Genomic DNA, 25,108 nt, shown 5'->3' with positions numbered 1-25,108 from the left:
CAGATCAGTGATTTATTAGTATTTGGGCGCTAACTGGTGATAGTCTTATTTTTATTTGTCATACAATGAAATGATACTGTCTTTTTCACTTTTCGTAGAAAGTTTTTAAGGATGGTTATTTCATGGGTTGGGAGTCACCCCAGTAATACTCACGGGACATTGCCTGCCCACTACTTTGGGGTTGCTCCCGCAGGTAATGAGGGAACCATGCAGTGCCAGAGTTTGAACCCATGTCTTCAGTTTTGAATAATCAAAACCCAGCTCTTTGAGCTACCTTTCTGCCCCATAGAATCATACATTTTTTTTTTTTGCTTTTTGGGTCACACCTGGCGATGCACAGGGGTTACTCCTGGCTCATGCACTCAGGAATTACTCCTGGCGGTGCTCAGGGGACCATATGGGATGCTGGGAATCGAACCCGGGTCGGCCGCGTGCAAGGCAAATGCCCTACCCGCTGTGCTATCGTTCCAGCCTCTAGAATCATACATTCTTGCATTTATTTTTTTTTTCTTTTTGAGTCACAACCAGCAATGCACAGGGGTTACTCCTGGCTCATGCACTCAGGAATTACCCTTGGCGGTGCTCAGGGGACCATATGGGATGCTGGGATTCGAACCTGGGTCGGACGCGTGCAAGGCAAACGCCCTACCTGCTGTGCTATCACTCCAGCCCCTAATTTTTAAATTTTTATTTGGAGTTAGGATTTGGGCCATAACCAGTGGTGCTCAGGGCTTACTCCCAGCTCCGTATTCAAGTATAACTGCTGGTGGTGTTTGGGAGAACTGTAGGTAGTGTCAGGGCTTGAACACTTCCTACAAAGCAAAGCAAGTACCGTAACCCATGTACTACATCTCTGGCCCTCTTCTTACATTTTTATACTAATCAGGAAACCTAAGTCATTTCTATGAATCCAGTCTGTTTTGCTGTAACACCAGGATGTGAATTTTAATCAGGGTAGGTTGGCAGATCCTTTCCAGCTAAGATTCAGCTATTCTAGGAATTTCTTCCATGCACATGTCCCTAGAGAGACTCAAAATACTCCAGCCTGAGTAATGTATATAGATGCTATTTCCCACTATTGATTGGGAGAGAGGGCCAAGGGTCAGTGGAAGGCACCTTCCTCATGTCAGTGTGACTCCGAAGGGAATTGGCATTAGACTTTTAGAGGCAAGCACCTGGTAGAGCAGACTCCAGCCATGCAACCATCAGCATAAGTCTGGGAAGTGCATGTGCCAGGAAGGAATCTGGGGTACAGTAGAGTTCAAGGACAGGGCTTCAATTCCTGCCAAAGCATATTGGCTAGAGGAGCATAGATTTGTGAACTCTGAAAGTGTGCAGTAATCTGAGTGGATCTCATCCCCACATGCTGTGATTGAGTTACTACGAAGAGAAGGTAGGTAGTATTTAAAAACATCTCTGTAGATGACAAATGGGACTATCTTAAACTAAGAAGCTTCTGCACCTCAAAAGTAACAGTGACCAAAATATAAAGACAACCTACAGAATGGGAAAGGATATTTATTTGACCCAGCAATACCACTTCTGAGAATATATCCCAGAGAGGCAAAACAGTACAGTGGAAATGGCATCTGCACTTGCATGTTCATTGCTGCACTGTTTATAATAGCCAAAATCTGGAAGAAAAAAAACCCCGAGTGCCAAGAACAGACAACTGGTTGAAGAAACTTTGGTACATCTACACAATGGAATACTATGCTGCTGTTAGAAAAGATGAAGCCATGAAATTTGCATATAAGTGGATCAACATAGAAAGTATCATGCTAAGTGATAAGAAAGAGAGGGACAGACATAGACAGACTGCATTCATTTGTGGAATATAAACATAACAGAATGGGAGACTTACACCCAAGGATCCCCTGTCATCCCGTTGCTCATCAATTTGTTTGAGCTGGCACCAGTAACATCTCTCATTGTGAGACTGATTGCCAGGGATGTTTGGGCCCTGAAAGGTCTGCAGTGCCTTTTGTTACTTTTCAGTTTACCAAATCATCTTGATTATACGTGACTTTCAGGTAAAGCATAGCAGGTGGTCCTGCAACCTAGAAACTACCTGGGCACAAGCTAACTAAAGGACAGTTAAAGTCATTATTTTTACTTCACTAGAATAAAAATTGCAGTAAGACTCCCTACCCACACACATACACCGTGGCAAGATAAAGCAGTAGACACATGTACTATTATATCACTCATTTTTCTAGGGGTAAGTAATTTTTTAATACATAAAGTAGAATTGTAAAATTGAGCTCTTTGAGTAAATACTGGCTGACTGTGTCCCTCATGTCCTTCACTAGCTGTTGACAGTGGGCTTCGGTTTTGCTTGGAATCGTCCACTAACCATTTTGAGGCAGCATGGGTTGGTGATCTCCTCATTTTATTGATTGGGAATCTGAGATGCAGGGAGGCTTTTTCTAACAGCTTCCACAGGAGATGCAACTATAGAACAGGCCCATGTGCTTCCCTGAAAGGATACCATAGTCTAGCAGGAGATATGATTCAGATATAGGAGTATAGGTGGAGAGATATGTAGATTTGATGTTTCTTTTTTTTTAAATTTTATTGAATCACTGTGAGGTATAGTTACAAGCTTTCATGTTTGGGTTACAATCACACAATGATCAAACACCCATCCCTCCACCAGTGCACATTTCCCACCACCAATATCCCCAGTATACTCAAAATAGTAAGTAGCAAGGAGTTACTTGTGGGGAGGAGGGATTCTGAGCAAGAGAAGTAGCCCTGGTCTCTTGGGGAATGAATGAAGTTGTCATTAAGATTGAGGATCTGGACAGGTCAAATAACCACAGCTACTGCTTGCTTGGCTCCAATTAGTCTCTTTACTGAGTTTTCATAGTTTCTTAATTCCTGCTCTCTAGCTTCCTGTGTGCCATCATGTCATCATATTTATAATAAATGCCAACATTTTTCATACTTTTGCACTGTTTAATAAAATTATAGTTTGTCTCTGAGTTTTATAAATAAGTCATTATTTTTACTTCACTAGAATAAAAATTGCAATAAGACTCCCTACCCACACACATACACAGTGGCAAGATAAAGCAGTAGACACATGTACTATTATGTCACTCATTTTTCTAGAGGTAAGTAATTTTTTTAGCTACAACTAATTAGCTAAAAATACACATCTGTACTGTTATGACTATATTATGTTATTAAATCAAGCAGTGTGAAGAAAGTTTCAAGGACAATAGATCTATTTCTGGAACAATAGATAGAGTAAGAAATAAAGCTATGACTGGCAGAAGGATAAAGAGCTAAGTTCTCTTAGGATGTGCTGACTTTCTCTTTTTCTACATCTGTGTTATATTATTACATTGAACTCTGCCTTTCATATGATTCCTCAAGAGAGTCAAATGATGAACCTTCATAATTTACATGATTTTAGAAAATTGCCTTAAGTAGTGGTCTTCAATGAAATGCATAATTTTAATAAGAATGCATATCATGTTAAAAGGTAGCATATCCTTGAAAACAAATCAGGGTAACTGACCTTTAAAACATTTGCTACAAATTTTTAAGTATAGTATAAATTTTATTTATTTATTTATTATTTTTTTTGCTTTTTGGGTCACACCCCGTGATGCACAGGGGTTACTCCTGGCTCTGCACTCAGGAATTACCCCTGGCAGTGCTCAGGGGACCATATGGGATGCTGGAAATCGAACCCGGGTCAGCCGTGTGCAAGGCAAACGCCCTACCCGCTGTGCTATCACTCTAGCTCCCAGTATAAATTTTCATCTAGTTGTTTCTCCTCTGGAAATCTAAGCTATAAGACATACAAAAATATTTAAGTTATGTATGACACAATATTTTAATCAAAAAATGTAGAAGTATAAATATCATTACCAGTACAGGATTGTTTAAATTATGGTTCACCCCCACAATGGAATAATTATGCTGCCATTGAAAGAATATTTCAAGTGATTGATACAGAAAGATGTCAAGGTTATCTTAAGGAAAATATCAAGTGACAGAGCACTGTGCATGGTATAAACTCATTTGTGAACTAAAAAGATGTGAAGAGACACTTACCTAAACATGCACATTCAAGTCCTCCCAGCGTGTGCAAAGCTGTCAAAAGTACTTGATCTTAAATTTAGTTTTGTGTTTTGTTATAGCCTAGGTGGTAGATTTACAATAGTGTTCAAGTTTCTGGTACTGATGTGCAGAATTATTGACACACACTCACATCCCTATGTCCACTCGATTCAACATTCTGTCCATCTCACTGCTGCCCCCATTATTTGTTGACAGATTATGATTTGGCTGAATACTGTTACTTACCTCAGCACTGCTCTTGTGCTTGGGACCTTCCACTGGTGTTCTAATGTTAATTCTTTTGAGGAGACAGCTGCAGTGCGGACTATATGTGTGAAAAGAATATCTGTTCTTTCTTATATACCTCCTGAATTCTTAACGTTTTGCTATGAAATTTATTATTTTGGTAAATGGATACAAATATTTAAAAGTAAAATATACTTTTATTATTTTGGTTATCATAATGCATTTATATAAATGAAAGAAATTTTATCTAATTAAAAATTTTAATGGGTAGGGCATTTTGCCTTGCACACAGCCAACCTGGGTTCGATTCCTCCACCCCTCTCAGAGAGCCCAGCAAACTACCAAGAGTATCCTGCCCACAAGGCAGAGCCTGGCAAGCTACCCATATTCGATATGCCAAAAACAGTAACAACAAGTCTCACAATGGAGAAGTTACTGGTGTCTGCTTGAGAAAATCAATGAACAACGGGATGGCAGTGGTACAGTGCTATTATGAACTAAGAAACATTTCCAGTCTTCTTTTACAGGGGAAAAAATCCTGCTTTGATTTCTAGTTTTATTAATTATTTGTCGTAAATAATCCTTGAAAAAGTTACAATACAAAAAATAATTTCCATGATTAGAATTATATATGCCCTCCAGTTAAGACATTTAAAATTTGAATAATATTTGCCCACATTGAAGAGGACCTCTCCTCCTGCCACTCCCCAACACCCTCCCCCCCTCACAAAACACACACTTGGTGTTTATCCTTCTCTTAAAGTGTCATGGAAACATTTGATAATGATTCAGCCGTATTGAGCTATTCATTTTATTTCTAGTGTTAGGCTTTTGTGCAGATGGTTTCTGATCATATGCTGTTTTTGGAATGACTCCGATTTTTCAGATTAAAAAATGAGTGAAAGATTATCTATTAGCTTCAATATAATGGAGGACAGCTTTAAAAGTGAATCTTAGTTGGCAAGATCGCCAGGGCTAAGGCACTTGCCTTCCATGCAGTTGACCACAGTTCGCTCACCAGTGCAGCGAATGGTCCCCTGAGCACTGCCAGGAGTAGCCTCTGAGCACTGCCAGCCCATAAACACCTCACCTCATCTTTTTTTTTTAAAGAAAAAAGAGACTCAATTTTATGACTTAATATAATAATTTTAGAGGTGGTATTTTCAAGTAAATTTTCATAATTTAATATCATTTCTTAGCCTGCTTTCCATGAATGTGTTCTCCCTTGAACACCTAACTCACTGCTTGTCTTGATGTTTCTTTGCTTGCCTGTTCCCACTTTGGAGAATCAATTTTTTCATTGATACATGAAAAAATATATCAAACATATATTTCTTTCTTTCTCTCCCCTCACACAACTTTCAATAAGATTTTCTTATTTCACATACACAAATAAATAAAATAAAATCATTTTTTATATGCATTTAGCTCTGACTTATCTTTCACACATACAATTTTTTTGTCAACTTCTGTTGTTCCCAACTATAATTTCCGTGTTTCTTTCTTTTCTCTACTCTCGACATGCAGTTCACTGTGAGTTTTAGACTCTGAGAGACATCTGATTACATCATGTCACTCTGGATGGGAAAATGCTTTTAGGTAGAATTATCTCTTTATTCAGGTCAGCTCATTACTATTGGCTTCTCATGTCTGGCCTACTGACAACTAGAATATTGATTTCTGGGACTATCAAATAGTACAAATAGTACAAGTAGTACAGCGGGTAGGGCACTTGCCTTGCACACTGACGACCTGGGTTCAAATTGAACACCACATACATCTCCCAAGGCCAATGAAGAGTGATCCCTGAGTGCAGAGGCAGGAGGTAAGCCTGGAGCTCCAGTGGTATGGACAAAAAAAAAACACAGAAAAGTTAAATATTTAGGTGCACAATATATAAAATTTTAATGTTTTTTTAAAAAACATATGAAATAAGTAGATCTTTATAAACAAGGTGAGAAAGGTTTATAAAATCAGAATACAAAACATAACTGTCACTGTCACGTCATCCCGTTGTTCATCAATTTGCTCGAGTGGGCACCAATAATGTCCCCATTGCAAGATTTCTTGTTACTGTTTTTGTCATATCAAATATGCCACGGGTAGCTTTCTAGGCTCTGCCATGTGGGTGGGATATTCTCACTAGCTTGGTGGGCTCTCCGAGAGGGATGAAGGAATCAAACCCAGGTCGGCCGCGTGCAAGGCAAATGCCCTACCCGCTGTGTTATAGCTCCAGCCCTACAAAACATAAAGGAAATCTTAATACCAGTAATATAACCAGCTGCAGTCAAGGCAGGATGGATAGTACAGAGGGGAGTACATCTGCCTGGCACAGGCTGACCGGGTTCCATCCCCGGCATCCCAGATGGTTCCCAAGCCCTGCCTGGAGTGATTGCTTAAGCACAGAGTCTCAGAAGTAAACAATTGTATTAAAATTACATAACTGGGTTCAGGAGATAGTGGAGGGGTTAGGGTGGATGTGTTTCTTGTGTCCATCTCCTCACTATTCCATGGTACCAAATGCATCCCAGAGCCACCAAGCAGGCCCAGGTAATCTCTGGCCCATAGAGCCCAGTAGCACCACATTCTCAGTCCCCAGTGCTGCACTGTCTGGTGAGAGTCACTGGGAGTAGCTCTGGACCCTCACTGTTGCTTGGGAGGGCCAAAAAAGAAAAAAAAAAAAACCAACAGAATTTACATCTAGAAGGTGATAAGAAGATAGAATCACTACAAACATTATGGGAATATATTCTCTCCTGGATTTTTTGTTTTGTTTTTGTTTGGGGCATACATCCAATGGTGTTTAGACATTACTCTTGAGTCTGCACTAAGGATCACTGCTGGCGGGCTTGGTATCATGTGGGATGCTGGGGATCAAACCTGGGTCAGCAGCATGCGGCAGGCATCTTATTGCTGTGTTCTCTGGCTTCTGCACTGTGTCTTTTTAAAAGAAGTAGATTTTCCAGTTAAACCCAGAAATTAGTCAGAAACTTAGAGTTCATTCTTTAAAAGGCCACTTTGGAAAGTACCTTTAAGTCAAAATATGCAGATGAGATTTACTAATATGGAACATTTCTTTAGCATTCTAAAGCGCCTCTGTCATTTGATGAAATGATCTACTCACTTCAGAAAGTCTTTCCCCAATGTCATAGTGTTAAACTTTTGAAGTGTTAGCCTCACGCAGAATCATAGGCCAACCTATGGCTTATGATTTGTTTTTTGTGTGTTTTGTTTTTTTTTGGGGGGGGCACACCAGGCATTACTCAAGGGCTACCTCCTAACTCATTGCTGGGAATTCTCCTGCCAGGATGAAACCCCAGGCACCCTGCAGACAAAGCTTTCCCTCCAGTCTGTTAAGCTGTTTCCCTGCTCTAATTCATAGTATTGACCCACAGTCTTCAAATCTCTTTATTTTCTTTATTTTAACAACCTCACTTTTTGCTTTGTTTTCTTTTGGGGGCCATGCCCAGCAATGCTCCGGGGTTGCTCCTGGCTCTGCAGTGAGGAATTACTCCTCGAGGTGCCTGGGGGACTATGTGGGATGGAGGGATCCCACCCAGGTCGGCAAAGTAAGCACCAGAGTAACCCAATAAACCAAAACTACCTGAGGCTATGTTATCCTACACCCAATCCACTTGAACTATCTTTCTCTAGCCCCAACCAGCCTCACATTTTTTTTAGGGTTTTTTTTTAGTTTTTTAAAAATTTATTTTATTCTTTAATTAGTGAATCACCATGAGGGTACAGATACAGATTCACACATTTTTGAGCTTGTTTTTCCCTCATACAATGTTTGCAAACACATCCCTCCACCAGTGCCCATTCTCCACCACCAATAAACCCAGTATCCCTCCCACTCCCCAATCCCATCCCTCCCCCCAACCCACCCTGCCTCTGTGGAGAGACATAGTAAATAAAAAATCTGTTTAGTACCGGTAGAGTTAATATGGGCAATATCTTGCCCCTGCACATGGCTGTCTTCACCGGGACCCCTCGGTGTGGGGCGGGTTGAGTTTCCTCCCCACCCCAGGCAGAGCCCCGGCAGCTAAAGACCTGCAGAACCAAGCCACAGCCATGCTCAAGGCCCCTCTCCACACGTTCAGATGAGCTTCAAGCATGAAGGAACCAACAGAGGAACCCAGGTGTGTGGGACCCGAGGCTGGGATCTCCAAGCCTGCTCGGATTGGGACTGGGCCTCCTCCACCCAGACCCCCCATTTCCTCCCATTTGGCAGCCGTGTAATCCCCTCAACAGCCAACATCCAGAGACTATAAAACCAAGCTCCCGGCAGCACACGCGCAGCCGCATTCAAGCCAGTGCAACATCTTGTAGCCTAGTTCTCCTTCTCACAGAACCTGGCAAGCTACTGAAAGTTTCCTGCCCACATGCGAGAACCTGGCAAGCTCCCTGTAGCTTATTCATATGCCAAAAACAGTAACAATGATGGGTCTCATTCCCCTGACCCTGAAAGACCCTGTAATGTGGCACCGTTGGGAAGGACAAGTAAAAAGAGGCTGCTAAAATCTCAGGACTAGGATGAATGGAGACGTTACTGAGCCTGCTCGAGCAAATCGATGATCAATGGGATGACAGTGATGGCAGTGATACAGTGATCACATGTGTCCAGGAATTCAAGCTCATTTGAAACAAATCATACACTTAAACCAAGTCATCCATAAAATTAGTGTCTAACAACTCAGCAGAGGGTATTAAAAATTCTGTTAAATTTGCACATGCCCTATAGATTCACAAGTAGACGTAGATATAAATAACAGCAACAAAGTTAAGATGGGGAAAACTTAGATTTGGACTCTAGGCTCTCAAATTCTAGATCTAACTCACAATTGGTCCAGGATAAAGATTCAAACCTCTCATTGACAGATATACTAAGTTTGCACCTTTACTTGGCTACTTCCCACGTATATAACCTTTACTCTTTGAGGTTCTGGTTTATTCTGTGTAGTAGGGATAGCTATTGTAGAATTGATGTGAGAATTTGAGATGAATATATGTTGGTCTGACACGTTGGGTCCACAGAACTGGCAAGAGAACTGGCCATGGCAGTCTGCCCAGTCCCACCCATTGCACAAGGGACAGGAATGGAAGCCAGCCCCTGGAGGGAGGACAAGTATGGAAGCCAGGTGGAAAAATAAGACAAAGAAAGGACAGACAAGGACATTGAGTTTGGTTGGTTAACGTCTCTGGGAGCTTCTACAGGGAGAAGGCTCAGTTTATTGCAATCAGGCTTAGGTTTCTATACCTTGAGAGAAAAGAGAGAGCAGTGGATGGACACCTTTCAGGGGGAGATGCTTGCACAAGCTCACACGCATTCAAATAGGGTGTTCTGGTTCCTCACTCTCTCTGGCTGGCTGTCAATTAGCTTGCTCAATGATTCCTGATGTATTGTTTTTAGACATAGTGACTGGATATTGTATCTGGCTGTTTGATGTGAGAGGGAGGAGTCGCTACTGGGAAGTCAAGGGGGCTCTGTCAGGGGAGGGACCACCTCAGTCTCGGGAGCTCATCCTCGACCCCAACTGCTCCCTCACTCATTCCCTGCAGCACCCCACAAATATATACATGTACATATATTCATGGGTTGTAGCGATAGCACAGTGGTAGGGTGTTTGCCTTACATGCAGCCGACACAGGTTCGATTCCTCCATCCTTCTCAGAGAGCCCGGAAAGCTACTGAGAGTATCCCGCCTGCATGTCAGAGCCAGGCAAGCTACCTGTGGCATATTCAATATGCCAAAAACAGTAACAACAAGTCTCACAATGGAGACGTTACTGGTGCCCACTCAAGGGACAATAGTGCTACATATATTCATATATCTTCATACATATATTCATATATATTCATACATATATATTTGTTGACTATATACCAAGGTCCCAACATTATTCTAAGCCCTGTATGTATTTAAACACCTGGACAGTTGTAGAAGATTTTTTAATCCCCATTTGACAGACTCTGCTGGCAGGTTTTATCATTTGCTGAAAGGTTGTGCAGTTAGTAAGTGGAATCGATAGCTCACTCTTTTAATGTCTACCCCAGTCCAGCCCTACTTCCTAGTACCTGGATTTGTTTCTTTGTTTCTGTCCCAGAATTTGTGACACATTCTGAGTTCTGTCACCTGTCAGACATATGTGAAACACCACCTGTTTTGTCCTGAATGACTTCAGCACACAATCCACAGTGGTGTTACGGGATTGGAGAATGCTCTCTGCACCGCCCTGCCTGCACTTCGCCCATTCCCAAAGCTGAGCTTGTCTCAGTTTTGGCGGTTGATCTGAGGAGCAGTAGTCACAGGTCTTCCTTAAAAATCCTGTGAAGAAAAGTTTTCATTTCTTCCATCATGTTCCATCATGACATTTTCCTGCCCCTGCCCCTTCCCCTATTTATAGGTACTGATGTTTGAAGAACGGTTTGCCTAAGTGGGAAGTAGGTAACATTTGTCTCTTTAAACCACCCGTGTAGTAGTAAGTCCTTCCTGTTCTGTTCTTTCCTTTCTCAGTGGATCAGTTTAATTAGAAGTTTTAGACTCTGAAGAAATCAGAACTAATGGAAGTGGCATTTATAGCAGAACTTCTCAAACTTTACAATACTTACAAATCATCTGGGGTCCCTGTAAACTGTGAATATTGACACAGGTATGTCTGGCTTGGGACCTCATGTTCTATGTTGCTGACAAGGCCTGATTCTGTCTGTGCTGCTAGTCTCTGAGCAATCCTCAGAGTAGCAAGTATATAAAGACTGAACTACCCCTCCAGGGAGGCATATTATCTTCCGAAGTGAATTTAATCCAAAGGAACAAATCTCTCATATTGGAATTAAATGGGCTGACTTGAAGAAATCTGTCAAATTCAAACCTTACCTTGACTGCCGACCAAAAGAGTTGTTCCTGATAAGAGAAGAGAATGGCATAAACCTCTTGGACTTTATTATAAACACATTTCAACCCATCAATTCAATTTAGTGACTCTCAAATGACTTCACTTATTCTTCCTTCATCCTGTGCAAAAAGATCTTTGTCTTGCTCTAGACAAAGCTGAGTTTCTCATGACCAGGGAAATAGATGATGAAACTGACGCCAGTGCAGAGGCCACATGTGTATTTCCAATATCATCATCTTAGGTCTTTCCGACATTGCCTGGATAAAAAGAAAGTTATTTTATATCACCATCTTTGATGGAGAGTTCAATAGGGATGTTTATGAATAATTCTGTTAGAAATGGCCTGATAACCCTCACTTAGATGATGAATCATGGTACAAAGCATCACATATGGCGATGTAGTGCTGCCAGAAATTAGAAATGATGTGGCTGGCTCTACGTTGTGACAGCAGAGATTTATATTCTCTATTTCTTTTTCCAGGGAGGAGAACATTGCTACTACCAGGGCCATATCCGAGAAAATCCTGCCTCATTTGTGGCATTGTCAACTTGCCATGGACTTCAGTGAGTACCCCTCTTCAGTGACTGCCCCCCCAGTTCTCTTCATCCATTCCTTCAATAACCTTTTTTCATTGTTAAATTTTTAATGCGTTATAAATTAAACCCCCATTTCATGTTAAGGAGCAATAGCACAGCACGTAGGGCATTTGCCTTGCACACAGCCGACCTGGGTTCGATTCCTCTGTCCCTCTAGGAGAGCCCAGCAAGCTACTAAGAGTATCCTGCCCTCACGGCCGAGCCTGGCAAGCTACCCGTGGCATATTCTATATGCCAAAAGCAGTAACAACAAGTCTCACAATGGATATGTTACTGGTGCCCACTCGAGCAAATCGATGAACAATGGGATGACAGTGCTGGAACTGATCTTTTTCTCTTGGGGTTTATAAATCAAACATGTTTTAAAATTAGAGTTGTAGAAAGTAAGGAGTTTGGAATTATAAGGTATTGTGAGGTGATGCTGGAAAAATTTGTTTGTTTGTTTCACCCCGTTTGTGGCAAGAGAGGTTTGGATAACTCTTGTCTCTTTTTTCTGTGGGTGTTTATTCCCCAAATACTAATTTGGCCCTTATCTTTCTTGATGTTAATGTTTACCTTTTTAATGGAATAATAGAAATTCTATAGATGGAAATGCTTCACTCTGAACAAAAACCGAAAGCTGCAAAAGGAACGGGGGTGGGAACAAATGAGTGGATAAAGAAATTACGGCACATTTATGTAATGGAACACTACACGGCTGTTAGAAAAAGTGAAATCGGGGCTGGAGCAATAGCACAGCAGGTAGGGTGTTTGCCTTGCACACAGTAGGCCCAGGTTCGATTCCCAGCATCCCGTATAATTTCCCAAGCACTGCCAGGAGTGATTCCTGAGTGCAGAGCCAGGAGTAACTCCTGAGCATTGCTGGGTGTGACCCAAAAAGGAAAAAATATATATATTGGTTGAATTTTAAAAACAAAGAAAAAGTGAATTCATGAACTTTGCTTTTACATGGATGGACATGGAGAGTATCATGCTGAGGGAAATTAGTCAGAGGGAGAGAACTTAGAGTCGTTGCACTCATTTTCTGGATACAAACAGAACAAAAACCATACTAATTTGGATAATGCCTAAAGGCAGTAGAAATAAGGACCATGAGGACTTGTCCATGGTAGGAAGTTTGCTGCCAAGGGGGAAGGGTACTGTAGTTAGGACAGAGAAGGGACCACTATGACAATGATAGTTGGAAATGATCACTCTGGACAAGAATTGAGTGCTAAGAGAAGGTAAAGTGATATGCATGATACCCTTTCAGTATCAGTATTGCAAACCACAGTGCCTGGGAGAGAGGTGGGGCGGGCGGAGAGAGGGTGGGGGTAGGAGTGTCTACCATAGAGACAGACTGTGAGTAGGGGCATGTCAGGGGGAGGTGGGCAGGAAGGAAACTGGGGACATTGGTGAAAAATGTGCACTGGTGAGGGAACAGGTGTTAAAACATTGTATGACTGAGACTCAGTCATGAATCACTTTGTAGCTGTATGTCTCACAGTGATTCAATTAAAAAACAAAAAAACAGAAACGAAAAAATAAAACCCAAAGCTTCTCCAGTCTTTCAGCCCCATTTTCTCACTGGAATCCCACCAAAGTTGAGACAAACAAATGGGAGGATCTGACTGTTCTTAGACATTTCGAAGGATCAGAATTCACTCTTCATCAGGCCTGTGCATCCTTTTTCATATCCTTCACTATCAATGATGGTTTCTGTGTGTGACCCACAAACACTGCTCCTTCCTCCATATTGTCCATCATGATGACACAACATGGCTTCTTGGTCTGCACATCTTCTGTCACCATCTAGGTCATTCTGTGGCCTGCTACTAAGGCTCCATAGCCATCTATTCCTCCTTGTTTACAGGACTTTTATTTTTGCCAGAGCAATTTAACACTTCAGTTTTGTCCCATTTTTATTTGAAAATTTTAAAATACTTCTTGTCTGTTACCGAATTTAGAAATGTGGCCTTTTGGGGACTGGAGAGATAGCACAGTGGGAAGGGTACTTGCCTTGTACATGGACAACCTGGGTTCATTCCCCAGCATCCCATATGGCACCCTAAGCACCTCCAGGAGTAATTCCTGAATGAAAAGCAAGGAATGACCCCTGAACACTTCTGGGTGTGCCTCTTCCACCTCCAGCAAGTAGAAATATGTCCCTTTCATCTAGCAACTAATGAATGTTGTGTGTAAGACAGAGAATATTAAGATGTTTGAAATATCCCTGTTCCAAAAGAGCTCACAGTTTCCTGCGAAGACTATACCCAGTCCAGCTTTTACCCATGAAATGTAATGCAAACATATTCAGTTTCTTTGCAAGGGGATGGAGAGAACTGCAGGCTGTGGGTGGGCACTTGAAGAGTGAGTGAAGTAATTAGGTAATTTTTTTTCTTTCCATTTGGGTCACACCCGGCAATGGTCAGAGGTTACTCCTGGGTCATGTACTCAGGAATTACTCCTGGCAGTGCTTGGGGGGCCATATGGGATGTTGGGAATCGAACCTGGGTCGGCCGCATGCAAGGCAAATGCCCTACCCACTGTGCTATTGCTCCAATCCCCAAGTGAGGTCATTCTTGAGGCTTCAGAGAAATAACAGCTGAAAAAGGTAGAGTGGACCTCCCAATAGGCTATGGTGGAATCTGCAAGAGAAGAGGGTTATATAGATAGGTCTCAAAGAACGTGAGGGAAGATGTCTAAGACTAAGGGTGGGTGGTAGAATCTAACTCATGTGCTGAAGGGGTGCTGCTGAGTAGCTTATGGAGGCCTGGAGAGAGTGAGAAACATGATCCAGGATCTGCTTAATAGTCAGGGAAAGAATTCCACAGCCCTGAGACCAGGGAAGATTTCCAGCTGCTTATTATTTGTTCTGTGACACTTTTGTTTCTTTTAAATGCATTCCTAGAATATGATTTCCTTTTCTTTCTTTACAAGCATGGAACCCATCTTTGACTGATAACAGAGGAGATAGCTTTTCTTATCTGAAGCACTGTAAGAAAGAATCACTGTATATAATGTTTCCGTAGTAAAATCATTATATCTGATCCCAAGATAAGCAAGCAGCACTATTAGTTAGAAGTAATGCCCTGGGTATTGCCACATTGTGACAGCAAATGAATATTGCAGTAAAGTGATAAAAAAAAAAGAGAGAACTTCCCTCATTACTCTTTTCCACTTATACCAGTTTGATAGTTTCCAAAGGAACACCGTACTGTGAAAGCAGAGAGAAAGTGATTATAAATACTTCTAATAGTCCCATGGACTTAAGACTAAAAGTGTACAACTAATCCTAGCTAGGCATTTGAAGAAGGTAGAAAAACAACTTTAAAGAACTTCTGCTGGTGGATAAAAAAAATTTAGAATTTTCTATAATTAGCAGTAAAATTTACTGCTAACTCTACAAGTTGTTTCATTTAAAACTAAAAAAAGAAAGGAAGAAACAAAGTTCACAATGTGTTTGTATACACGGTCAGGGTTATAAGAAACATGTCTAGTTGTTCTTAGATTTTTTTGTTTTTTAATAAGTGTGTTAGATGTGCTCGCTTCGGCAGCACATATACTAAAATTGGAACGATACAGAGAAGATTAGCATGGCCCCTGTGCAAGGATGACACGCAAATTCGTGAAGCGTTCCATATTTTTCAAAGATGACACGGAACTAAGCAATCTAGTAAAAACAGAGATCAACAAATGGGACTACATTAAACTAAAAAGCTTCTGCACCGCAAAAGAAACAGCGACCAGAATACAAAGACAATATACAGAACGGGAAAGGATATTTACACAATACCCATCAGATAAGGGGTTGATATCAAGGGTATATAAAGCACTGGTTGAACTCTACAAGAAGAAAACATCCAACCCCATCAAAAAATGGGGCGAAGAAATGAACAGAAACTTTACCAAGGAAGAGATACGAATGGCCAAAAGACACATGAAAAAGTGCTCTACATCACTAATCATCAGAGAGATGCAGATCAAAACAACCATGAGATACCACCTCACACCACAGAGGCTAGCACACATCCAAAAGAACAAAAGCAACCGCTGTTGGAGAGGATGTGGGGAGAAAGGGACCCTTCTACACTGCTGGTGGGAATGCCGGCTAGTTCAGCCCTTTTGGAAAACAGTATGGACGATTCTCAAAAAACTTGAGGTTGAGCTCCCATTTGACCCAGCAATACCACTGCTGGGAATATATCCCAGAAAAGCCAAAAAGTATAGTCGAAGTGACATATGCACTTATATGTTCACCGCAGCACTGTTTACAATAGGCAGAATCTGGAAAAAACCCGAGTGCCCTAGAACAGATGACTGGTTGAAGAAACTCTGGTACATCTATACAATGGAATACTATGCAGCTGTTAGAAAAAATGAGGTCATGACGTTTGCATATAAGTGGATCTACATGGAAAGTATCATGCTAAGTGAAATGAGTCAGAAAGAGAGAGACAGACATAGAAAGATTGCACTCATCTGTGGAATATAGAATAATAGACTATAAGACGAACACCCAAGAATAGTAGAAATAAGTACCAGGAGGTTGTCACCATGGCTTGGAGGCTGTTCTCTCATTCTGGGCAACTCAGAGAAGGGAACAGCAAGTAAAATGTGGTTGTTGGTCATGTGGGGGAAAGATGATGCGGGCCAAATATAGACTAGAGACTGAACGCAATGGCCACTGAACACCTTTATTGCAAACCACAACACCTAATCAGAGAGAGAGAACAAAAGGGAATACCCTGCCATAGTGGCAGTGTGGGGTGGGGGGAGACGGGACTGGGAAGGGGGGGTGGGATGTTGGGTTTACTGGTGGTGGAGAATGGGCACTGGTGAAGGGATGGGTTATCAAACTTTGTAAGGGAGAAACATGAGCACAAAAATGTATAAATCTGTAACTGTACCCTCACGTTGACTCACTAATTAAAAATAAACTATAAAAAAATAAAAAAATAAAAAAAATAAAAAAAAAGAAAAAATAAAAAAAAAATAAACTATAAAAAAAATAAATAAATAAAAAAAAGAAAAAAAAGAAAAAAAAATAAGTGTGTTAGATACATTTACTCTTATTCTTTTTTGTTATTTATGCTATTACTTAATTTATATTCCAAACAAAATTTTCTGAGAAATATTTGGCAGTACTGCTGAGTGTTAATGCATATTTAATTGAATTGATATAAATATGAAATACATCCTTTCATCCATGACTCATCTTCATTACAGTTCAAGTATATACTGAGGGTTTTATTATTTTTTTTTGTATTTCTTGATTCACTAAACTTAGCTGAAAATGTAAAGTATAAAATAATATTATTCATACGCTTTTTCATAAAAATATGCAAGGGGTTTTTAAAAAATTTAAATCACTTTAGGGTAGTATTGGTCCTGATATTATGACAAAATCGCGTAACTATGGGAACCTTAAGGACGTGTTCAAATGTTAGTTTATCGCCCTCTTGTGGCAATTTGTAACAATGACTGTTTAAATATTGGAGTTTTGTTACTGTTTTTTTTTTTTTCAGTATCTTGTTTTAGTATGGCCTTTTAATATTGTAGCTCCATTGTCTTGTGACAACACAATTCTAACTACAGCTCAGAAATTTAAGAAAGGCTTCTAAAACTTTTCTTTCCATCAGCGCTCCCGCTGACTCTTTGTTTAACAGATTCTTAGAATTGTGTGTTACCGGGTGGAATAAAAGACCACAGTTAGATCCTGTTAATGCAAAATTGAGCAACAATCAGAATAAGGGTATCCTACTATATACAGAAAAACAAGCAGGAGTATTCCTCTCTTCACAGTGTGTGTGGTGTGCATCTCTGTGTTCTGGAAGTTGTGCGTGTGCATATCTGGTGGTGATGGGTAGGACTGGGAAGTGGGGTGGAAAAGTAAACTTGACCTTCATCAGTTTCTTGTTTTTAAATGACCTGGTTCTAAGGCGTAGATTATCATGCCTTGTTACTTTCTTGTCCATAACAGTGGGATGTTCTATGATGGAAACCACACCTATCTCATTGAGCCAGAAGAAAATGACACTTCCCAAGTAAGTTCTCCTTCCATTCTCTCTGGAAAAAGTAAAAATTGAGGTTAGGAGCTTTGCTCACTTAGCCCCTCCTCCTTTTATTTTTGTAGTTTAGAGTCAGAAGAGCTAAATTTATATATACATATTTATATATGATAAAATTTATATTATAAACAAAAGAAAATAATAATAAGCAATAATATATTATCATACAATTGTATATTCAATTCATTGAAAACTTATTGTTTTCTTTTAAATCTCTGTTGCCTCTTTTATGTTAGAGAAAGCTTCCTTCTAGGTTGTTCTGAACTTCCATTTCTCCCTTGGCTGGGGTCTTCTGAGTGTGTCTTAGTTTGCTCAGGCAATGATTGCAAAACACTGGGAGATGCTACAGATCAGACATTAATTTTTTCCCTGTGCTAGTGTCGGGGAGTCCGAGACCAGGAGGGGCAGAGTCTTGGTGAAAGTCTCCGTGGGTGACAGACTGCCATTCCTCCCTGGGAGAGAGAGATGATCCACCCTAGGTTCTTTTTTGACCTTTATCACCCACTTTCAGGCCTGTCTCCAAATGCAAGAACAAGTTTGGAGAGATAGTATAGGGCTCAGGTGCTTGACTTGCTCCTAGGAGATCTGACAGCAGTTTGATTCTTGGTACCACATATGTTCCCTTGAGCACGGAGCCAGGTGCAAGCTCTGAGCACCACTGGATGTTGTTTCTAAAACAAACAAGCCGAAATTCACAAATGCAGTTACATTGGAAGTTAGAGTGTCAACATATGAATTTGGAAAGTGTATAAACATTTAGTCCTTAGACATAAGATTTTTCATTACTTCTCTCCCCGTGTAGATTCAAGAATTTTGAAATTGTCTATTGTTTAAAGGTCCTGTTTTAATGAGGTTTAGAAAAATAGAGATCTTCTGCTTCACTTTAGTTAAAAAAATAATTTCTCACATATTATTAGAATTGAACTTATTTGCTGGATAACAGAGAAATACTATATATGTATGTATACATGCATATATGTGTATATATACATACTTGTATATATATGTATATATATACATATATATAGTCTAACTAGTGTTGTGCACACAAATACATTTCCTTATGCTTTGGAACATTTGCCAGACGTTTAGAGAGACAAATAACTTTAAAAGATATACATTGTTTTGTTACCGAGAAATAATCTTATTGGAGAAACAGTCCTTAACTGTACATTATATTTTTTTAGGTAACTTCTTCCAGGTATGTCACTTTGAGTCAGTGATATTTTTACTGCTAAGCTCATGAAATTTGACTATGTATTACTTGCCATAGTGATTAAAGAAAGTCAAATAATTGTTTCAATTTTTTTTCTATTTTTTTTTTCTATTTTATTTTTTTTTCTATTTTTTTTTTCTCCTTTGGCTTGCCATGGGGCAAAAAAAGTATGCTTGTGGAATTTTGGCACTTTCCACTTTGGGCATCTGCTTGTAGCAGTCCTCTGGTCCCCAGAAGCAGAAAGATAGTTTTGCTTGCAAAGCTATCCTAGTTCTAAGTGGGGATCAGGGATCCATGGAAAGGAATCAGTCGCACAAAACATTAAACTGATTTTTGCAGATGTCTTATTTCTCCTTGGGGTGTTAGGTTCATTCATGCAGTCTCCATTACCACGAGGTGGACTCCATGAAGACATTCTGCCCTTGAACAGACTGTCACTCTGGAGTGAAGAGTACACGCACGAATGAAGGTTGTGTGGTGGCGTGTAGCCTTCCCCGGCCCGGGGAGCAGAGAGAGGGTGGCACTTGCTTATCAGTGCAGGGGTCTCTGCTTCTCCAGCGATGACTCTCTGAGGATCTGGTGCTTACTCTCTATTATTTTTATTATTTCAGGAGGAGTTCCATTTTCATTCAATTTATAAATCCAGACTGTTTGAATTTCCCTTAGATGATCTTCCATCTGGTAAGCTATTCCTAGAGGGACTATAAAGCTAATAATTTATTTTAATGTTTTAGATCTAATACATAACATATATATATAATACATAGATAACATATAACACATACATATGTAAGTCTATGCAGTATCATTATCCTGTGACCACTTAAGGTAATTTTATAAAGAAAAAACCAAGTGCCATTAAGAGAGAGAATAAGATGCAAACTGACTTCATTTTTATAGTAAGTGAGGTAGGAGACAGATTGAGTATGCTAACGGAAACTTTTAAAATGTAAGATTTGAATTAAGGTGCTAGAGAGGAACTGATGTTAGCGCCAAACTTTGTCTACATTACAGTGTAAAAATTCACTCTTGTTAAAATACTGGCTTTATAGCTACAAGAATGAACTCTTAGTCATTGTTTTCTTTACCTCTATTTTGTCCTTGCATTTTAACAAATAACTATTAGTGATCAACCTTTGCATTAGGGTCAGAGCAATAGCTCAGTGGACTAGAGAACATACTTTGCATGTGAGAATTTGGGGTCCCTGAAAACCACTGGGAGTGACCCCCAAGCACAGGAGTAGCCCTGGAATGCTATGCTACTGGGCATGGCCCAAAAACCACTTCCTGTTATTGTGTGTTATTTGTGAAATGAGCAGTTTCCTCTTACATACTTTTACAAGTCCATTTGTATATAGATGTTAATTTGAGACTTGAATATAAATCTTCATACGCAAAGAAGGGCAGAGTGCTCTGTTGCAGCCTCAGTTGTGGAGTTACAGTTATACATTTGTCCCTGGCTCTCCGAGACTCATTCATGTTCTCCTGAAAACAGGGCACTCTCCGAACACAAAATGCCTTTGAATTTTTAATCTTCTAGTCTTTGCAATGGGCTCTCTTTCTAAGATCCACAGGCGGGGGGAGGGAGGACTAGGGGTGGGGGGGGGGTTAGGGGCATGGGGGGGCTAGGGGTGTGGGGGTGCAGGGTGGAGCTATACTGTGATTCTTGGTGGTGGAATATGTGCACTGGTGAAGGGATGGGTGTTCAAGCATTGTATAACAGACTTAAACCTGAAAACTTTGTAACTTTCCACATGGTGACTCAATAAAAAAATTTTTAAAAAAGTAGAGTTTGTCTACTTACTTGGTCATGCCCAGGTTCCCATAGCAAGTAAGGGATTGAATATAGGCTGGTAGAAACACCAACGGGAATGGAAAAGTTACTAAATTGAAAGCTTAGAAAAATCACTGAAAAGTTGACCTTACCTCTTCATTTGACAACAAATTAAGTATTTCCTAATGTCGTTTCCTCTAAGAACTAGATTGAATCCTTTATTTTCTACAGTCACTGAAGAGTCCCTCTCATTTTTTCCCCTGATGCCTAAGGAATGAAAAACTGTTTCAGAAAATCAGAAAATGAGCATTTAGCTACCCCTCTGTACATGGGTACTTTTGATTATTTCTATTGTTACATAATAAAACTTTTTAGAATCCCTGTTGTGGGAGGAAAATAAATCATGGTTAGCATTTTGAGAATAAAGTTGCAATGTGATAGTGCCTCCTGGAGACAATAAATCTTAAATAATCTTTAAATAAATAAATAAATACATATTTAAGGCAATAAATCTTTAAATAATTAAAACAACAAAGATTACCCTTTAAGACAATGAAATTTTTCTATAGTATAATTTTATATATTTTAAGACTTTATTCTGGATTTCATTTTAATTGAAATTTCAAGGGTGACTTAGCAGTTTACTTTTATTAAATACTTGCTTTTGGACATATTCTTTGAAAACCCAAGTCTGTCTCTATTTGTTTCTGTTTTAATTTTCTTATTAGAAATTGGTTTAGAAAAATTTTCTCTGAAATTTCTTGTTATTTGTCATCCAAGATACATAGATTTAGTGATAAATTAGATGAAACAAACAAAACCAGGCAAATTAATGTCAAAATTATTTTTTAAATAAATTTAAAAATAAACTTATCTTATTTTTAATGCATTTTCCCCTGAGTTGTGGATCATCAGCAGCTTTGTCTTGCTATATATTAAATGTTTTCCAGAGAGAGAGACTATGATCAAGGTTCCCTAGATTTATTTGACTTTAGAACTTTTTGTTTTATATGACATGTTTCTCAGGACTAGAGTTCTTCAGAACACTTTTTGAGAAAGTCTTAGTTATTTGATATGGATATCTTATCATTGAGTGCTTTTTAAGTACTGTGGGAGATGCACAGATCTTGTGTATTAAATAGATACATTTTGACACATACAAAGTACTCTTCTGGGCTTTAAAATGTTTTTATTAACCCGGCCATTAACCTCTGCTTATTACCAGTCAGTGCCTCATAGCTGTGCAGTATCCTTTTGTGACTTGTCAGAGATTAGTTAGATGATGCTGAAACAATCCTGGGGACAATAGTAACATTGGGCACAATTGCGGTACAATTTCTTCACTTAAAGAAGGTAGATGTCCCGGGGATCACTGAGTACTTTTGTTTTTGAAAAGGGACAGTGGGTCAAATAAGTTTGAAAACCTCTTGTTTAATTTGTTATAGCTCTTCATACAAATGGAATTATGTATTATGTGCAACTCCTTGTGTAAAGATTTATACTTATAACCACGTAAATGATAAAATTATAATTGTAGCACTGTCGTTCCATTGTTCATCAATTTGCTTGAGCGGGCACCAGTAAAGTCTCCATTGCGAGACTTGTTACCATGTTATTGATTAAAATTCTAGAATTCATACTAGAAAGCGTTAGCAAAATTTTATGACCTTTAGTGTAAAGATATATCTAATAGCCTATTCAATTTAATTTTAATTTTCTTTCAGAATTTCAACAAGTCAACATCACGTCACCAAAATTTATTTTAAAGCCAAGGTCCCAAAGGAGTAAACGGCAGGTGTGTTATCACAATTATATCTCAGGATGCTTTTAAAACATTTGTTAATATACTCTGCTTTAAGTCTCTGAAAGTTCAGGTATTTGTCAGGGTGTGGAAAAACAGTAAGAGTGACAGATTCATAGGAGCAGTGAGAGTGGTACCGTATTTATTTCATAAATTCAAAAAGGAATCACAACAGCGGTGATAATATTAGTTATTCATCCTGTTGGTGGATCAGGGCCCCTCCTGATCTAGCATCTCAATTTCTTTTTTCTACAAGAGACATCATCCTTCCACGGGTGTCTACAATGTAAGGGAGACCATCCATAGTATAAGGGACTTGTCCTATACTGTATATAACTTCTTCCGTGTACTCTCCTAAGAGTGAATTCGTTAGGGCTTAAAGCCATAAAGTGTTTTTGTGACACTTAAACTCTTTTGGAATCTGGCATTTATATCAGGATGTCAGCTTTATGAGTGTCCAATAGATCTTGGACTCAGTAATAACGATAGCTGGTGATGCTTTAAATGTCACAAAGTAGATGCTATTCTCCTATCATTAAGAAAGGAGCCTCTGGAATATGAAAATGTCTTGTTAAGAATCATAGAGCTGGTAAATGGTTTAGATGAAATAAACATTCTACTTAACTGAATTAGATTTTGCTACCAATTTGGTGTTGGTTGGTGTGTATGTGTGTGTGTGTGGCATAAAACACGCAGGATGACCACTTGGGAGATGGTGTGTACAATGCTTTGTATTTCAAATCTGCTACCACCTGGTCTACTGAAAGACAGCAGGGTGGCCCTGTTGGCCCCAGTAGCACAGACTGGGCAGGTGGGTTGACCACATATCACCAGGAGAAGCCCCCTAGTCCCCTGAGCACTGCCTGGGAGCACCCCTTCAAAATCAAACAAAAACACATAGCATGAAAGAAATGGATCTCCATTATAACGAGCCACTTAGAGGACCAGGTATATTTTCTTCAAATTATATTAAATTTGATATATAGATATAGTCTAGTGTGAATAATTGTTAAGTTTCATTGAATCCTCATTATGAATCTGACCCCTTTGAAGAATTTTAGTTGTGTTAACATATGAATTCTCATAACAATCTTAGGGATAAGGTATCATTTAGCATCATTTTAGTGGCAAGACATTGAAGCATATGAGACTTAAGAGGCTTGCCCACATCTGCACAGCACTGACTTAGAGTAACATTCTTCAGCGTTTTTGTATCAGCTAACTAGCACCTATTTGCATACAGTGCTTGATGGTATGGTACATCTAGACGTGAACACAACACTCATCTCACATATTTTTCTTCAATTTTGTGAGAAACTTGAATTTCAAGATTAGACAGTTTAAATAATGATGCATACAATATTATAAATCTAAATGTCCATCAATGAATAAATGGATCAAAGTGTGTCATACATATATTTATACCTATATATTATTTCCATTTATCCCCACATGTACATGTGATCAAGAAATATTACTTAGCCCTGAAAAATAAAGGGAAATTTTTATCATTTTTGATGAAATAGATGAATTTGGAAGGAGAGAAACCAATTAAATAAGTCATACTTCTAGGAAAAAATTCTGTAGCAACACCTATTCATGGAATAGTAGAAAATGTTGAACTCAGGCTGGTGAAACTTGCCTTGTACAAGATAACATATTCCAGCTCCATCCCTGGCATCACATATTGCTTCTGGGGCCCACTAATAAGAGTGATCCCTGAGCACAGAGGCAGGAGTAAGTCCTGAGCATACCTGGTGTGTCCCTCCCAATAGAAACAAAGATTAGAAAAGTGGGTGCTTAAGACTGTGGGTGGGAGCAGGGAGAGAGAAAGATTGGTAAAAAGATTTTAAAACTTACCATTATAGAATAAGTAACTGAGGAGCTAATGCAGGATATAGTCTAGTTTCTCACAGTCAATTCAAGAGGACTTATTTAGGTGCCATTTCTTTTGCAGCTTCATCGACATCCACGTAATGTAGAGGAGGAAACCAAATATATTGAACTGATGATTGTGAATGATCACCTCATGGTAGGATGTTTGGGAATTTGTATTGTTTGAGATTGTTTGTTGCATGGATGAAACAGAGTTCAGAAATGTGGTCACAAGAAATAAGCTCGTTAAGTTGTAACCTGGAAACGGTATTTATATCACCAAATACTTGTAACCCAACAATAACCTGTGAGAAGAAAACAGTCAGGTGTAAATATTGAACAGTGTTTTATGAGATTCCCAAACTACTTCTGACTCACAGTTGCAACTTTTTGCATTTGTTTAGATTAATATAGGGGCTTAGAGGTGTTCTTGCTAAAATGCCAAGGCTTATGCAAGAAAGGAAACTTCTGTTTGTATATTGAGAAGGTGAAGCACCACAAATGTGACATTATAGTTTGCAATATTCTACTTTATCCTAGTAAGATCAAAACAAATTCCTGTTTCTTTCTTAAAA

General features: G+C 39.4%; 1 protein-coding gene and 1 non-coding gene across 18 annotated transcripts in view; both read left to right on the top strand.

Moving 5' to 3' along the window:
- Nucleotides 1–25,108, top strand: part of ADAM22 (ADAM metallopeptidase domain 22) — a 286,474-nt gene that overhangs the window by 171,020 nt on the left and 90,346 nt on the right. For all 17 annotated transcript variants that reach the window (XM_055121250.1, XM_055121246.1, XM_055121258.1 and 14 more), the window contains exons 5-9: nt 11,702–11,784; nt 17,780–17,843; nt 19,695–19,764; nt 22,582–22,652; nt 24,616–24,690. In XM_055121250.1, coding sequence (XP_054977225.1) covers nt 11,702–11,784; nt 17,780–17,843; nt 19,695–19,764; nt 22,582–22,652; nt 24,616–24,690 — 363 coding nt within the window. The remainder of the gene's footprint in view (nt 1–11,701; nt 11,785–17,779; nt 17,844–19,694; nt 19,765–22,581; nt 22,653–24,615; nt 24,691–25,108) is intronic.
- Nucleotides 15,338–15,444, top strand: LOC129401247 (U6 spliceosomal RNA). Its single transcript, XR_008628179.1, has one exon. It is a non-coding gene; the product is annotated as a U6 spliceosomal RNA (small nuclear RNA).

This window comes from Sorex araneus, chromosome 1 (assembly GCF_027595985.1).
Source record: "Sorex araneus isolate mSorAra2 chromosome 1, mSorAra2.pri, whole genome shotgun sequence".
NCBI lineage: Eukaryota > Metazoa > Chordata > Mammalia > Eulipotyphla > Soricidae > Sorex > Sorex araneus.
Note: the sequence above shows the minus strand (reverse complement) of the source record. Positions and strands in the feature narration are given on the sequence as shown.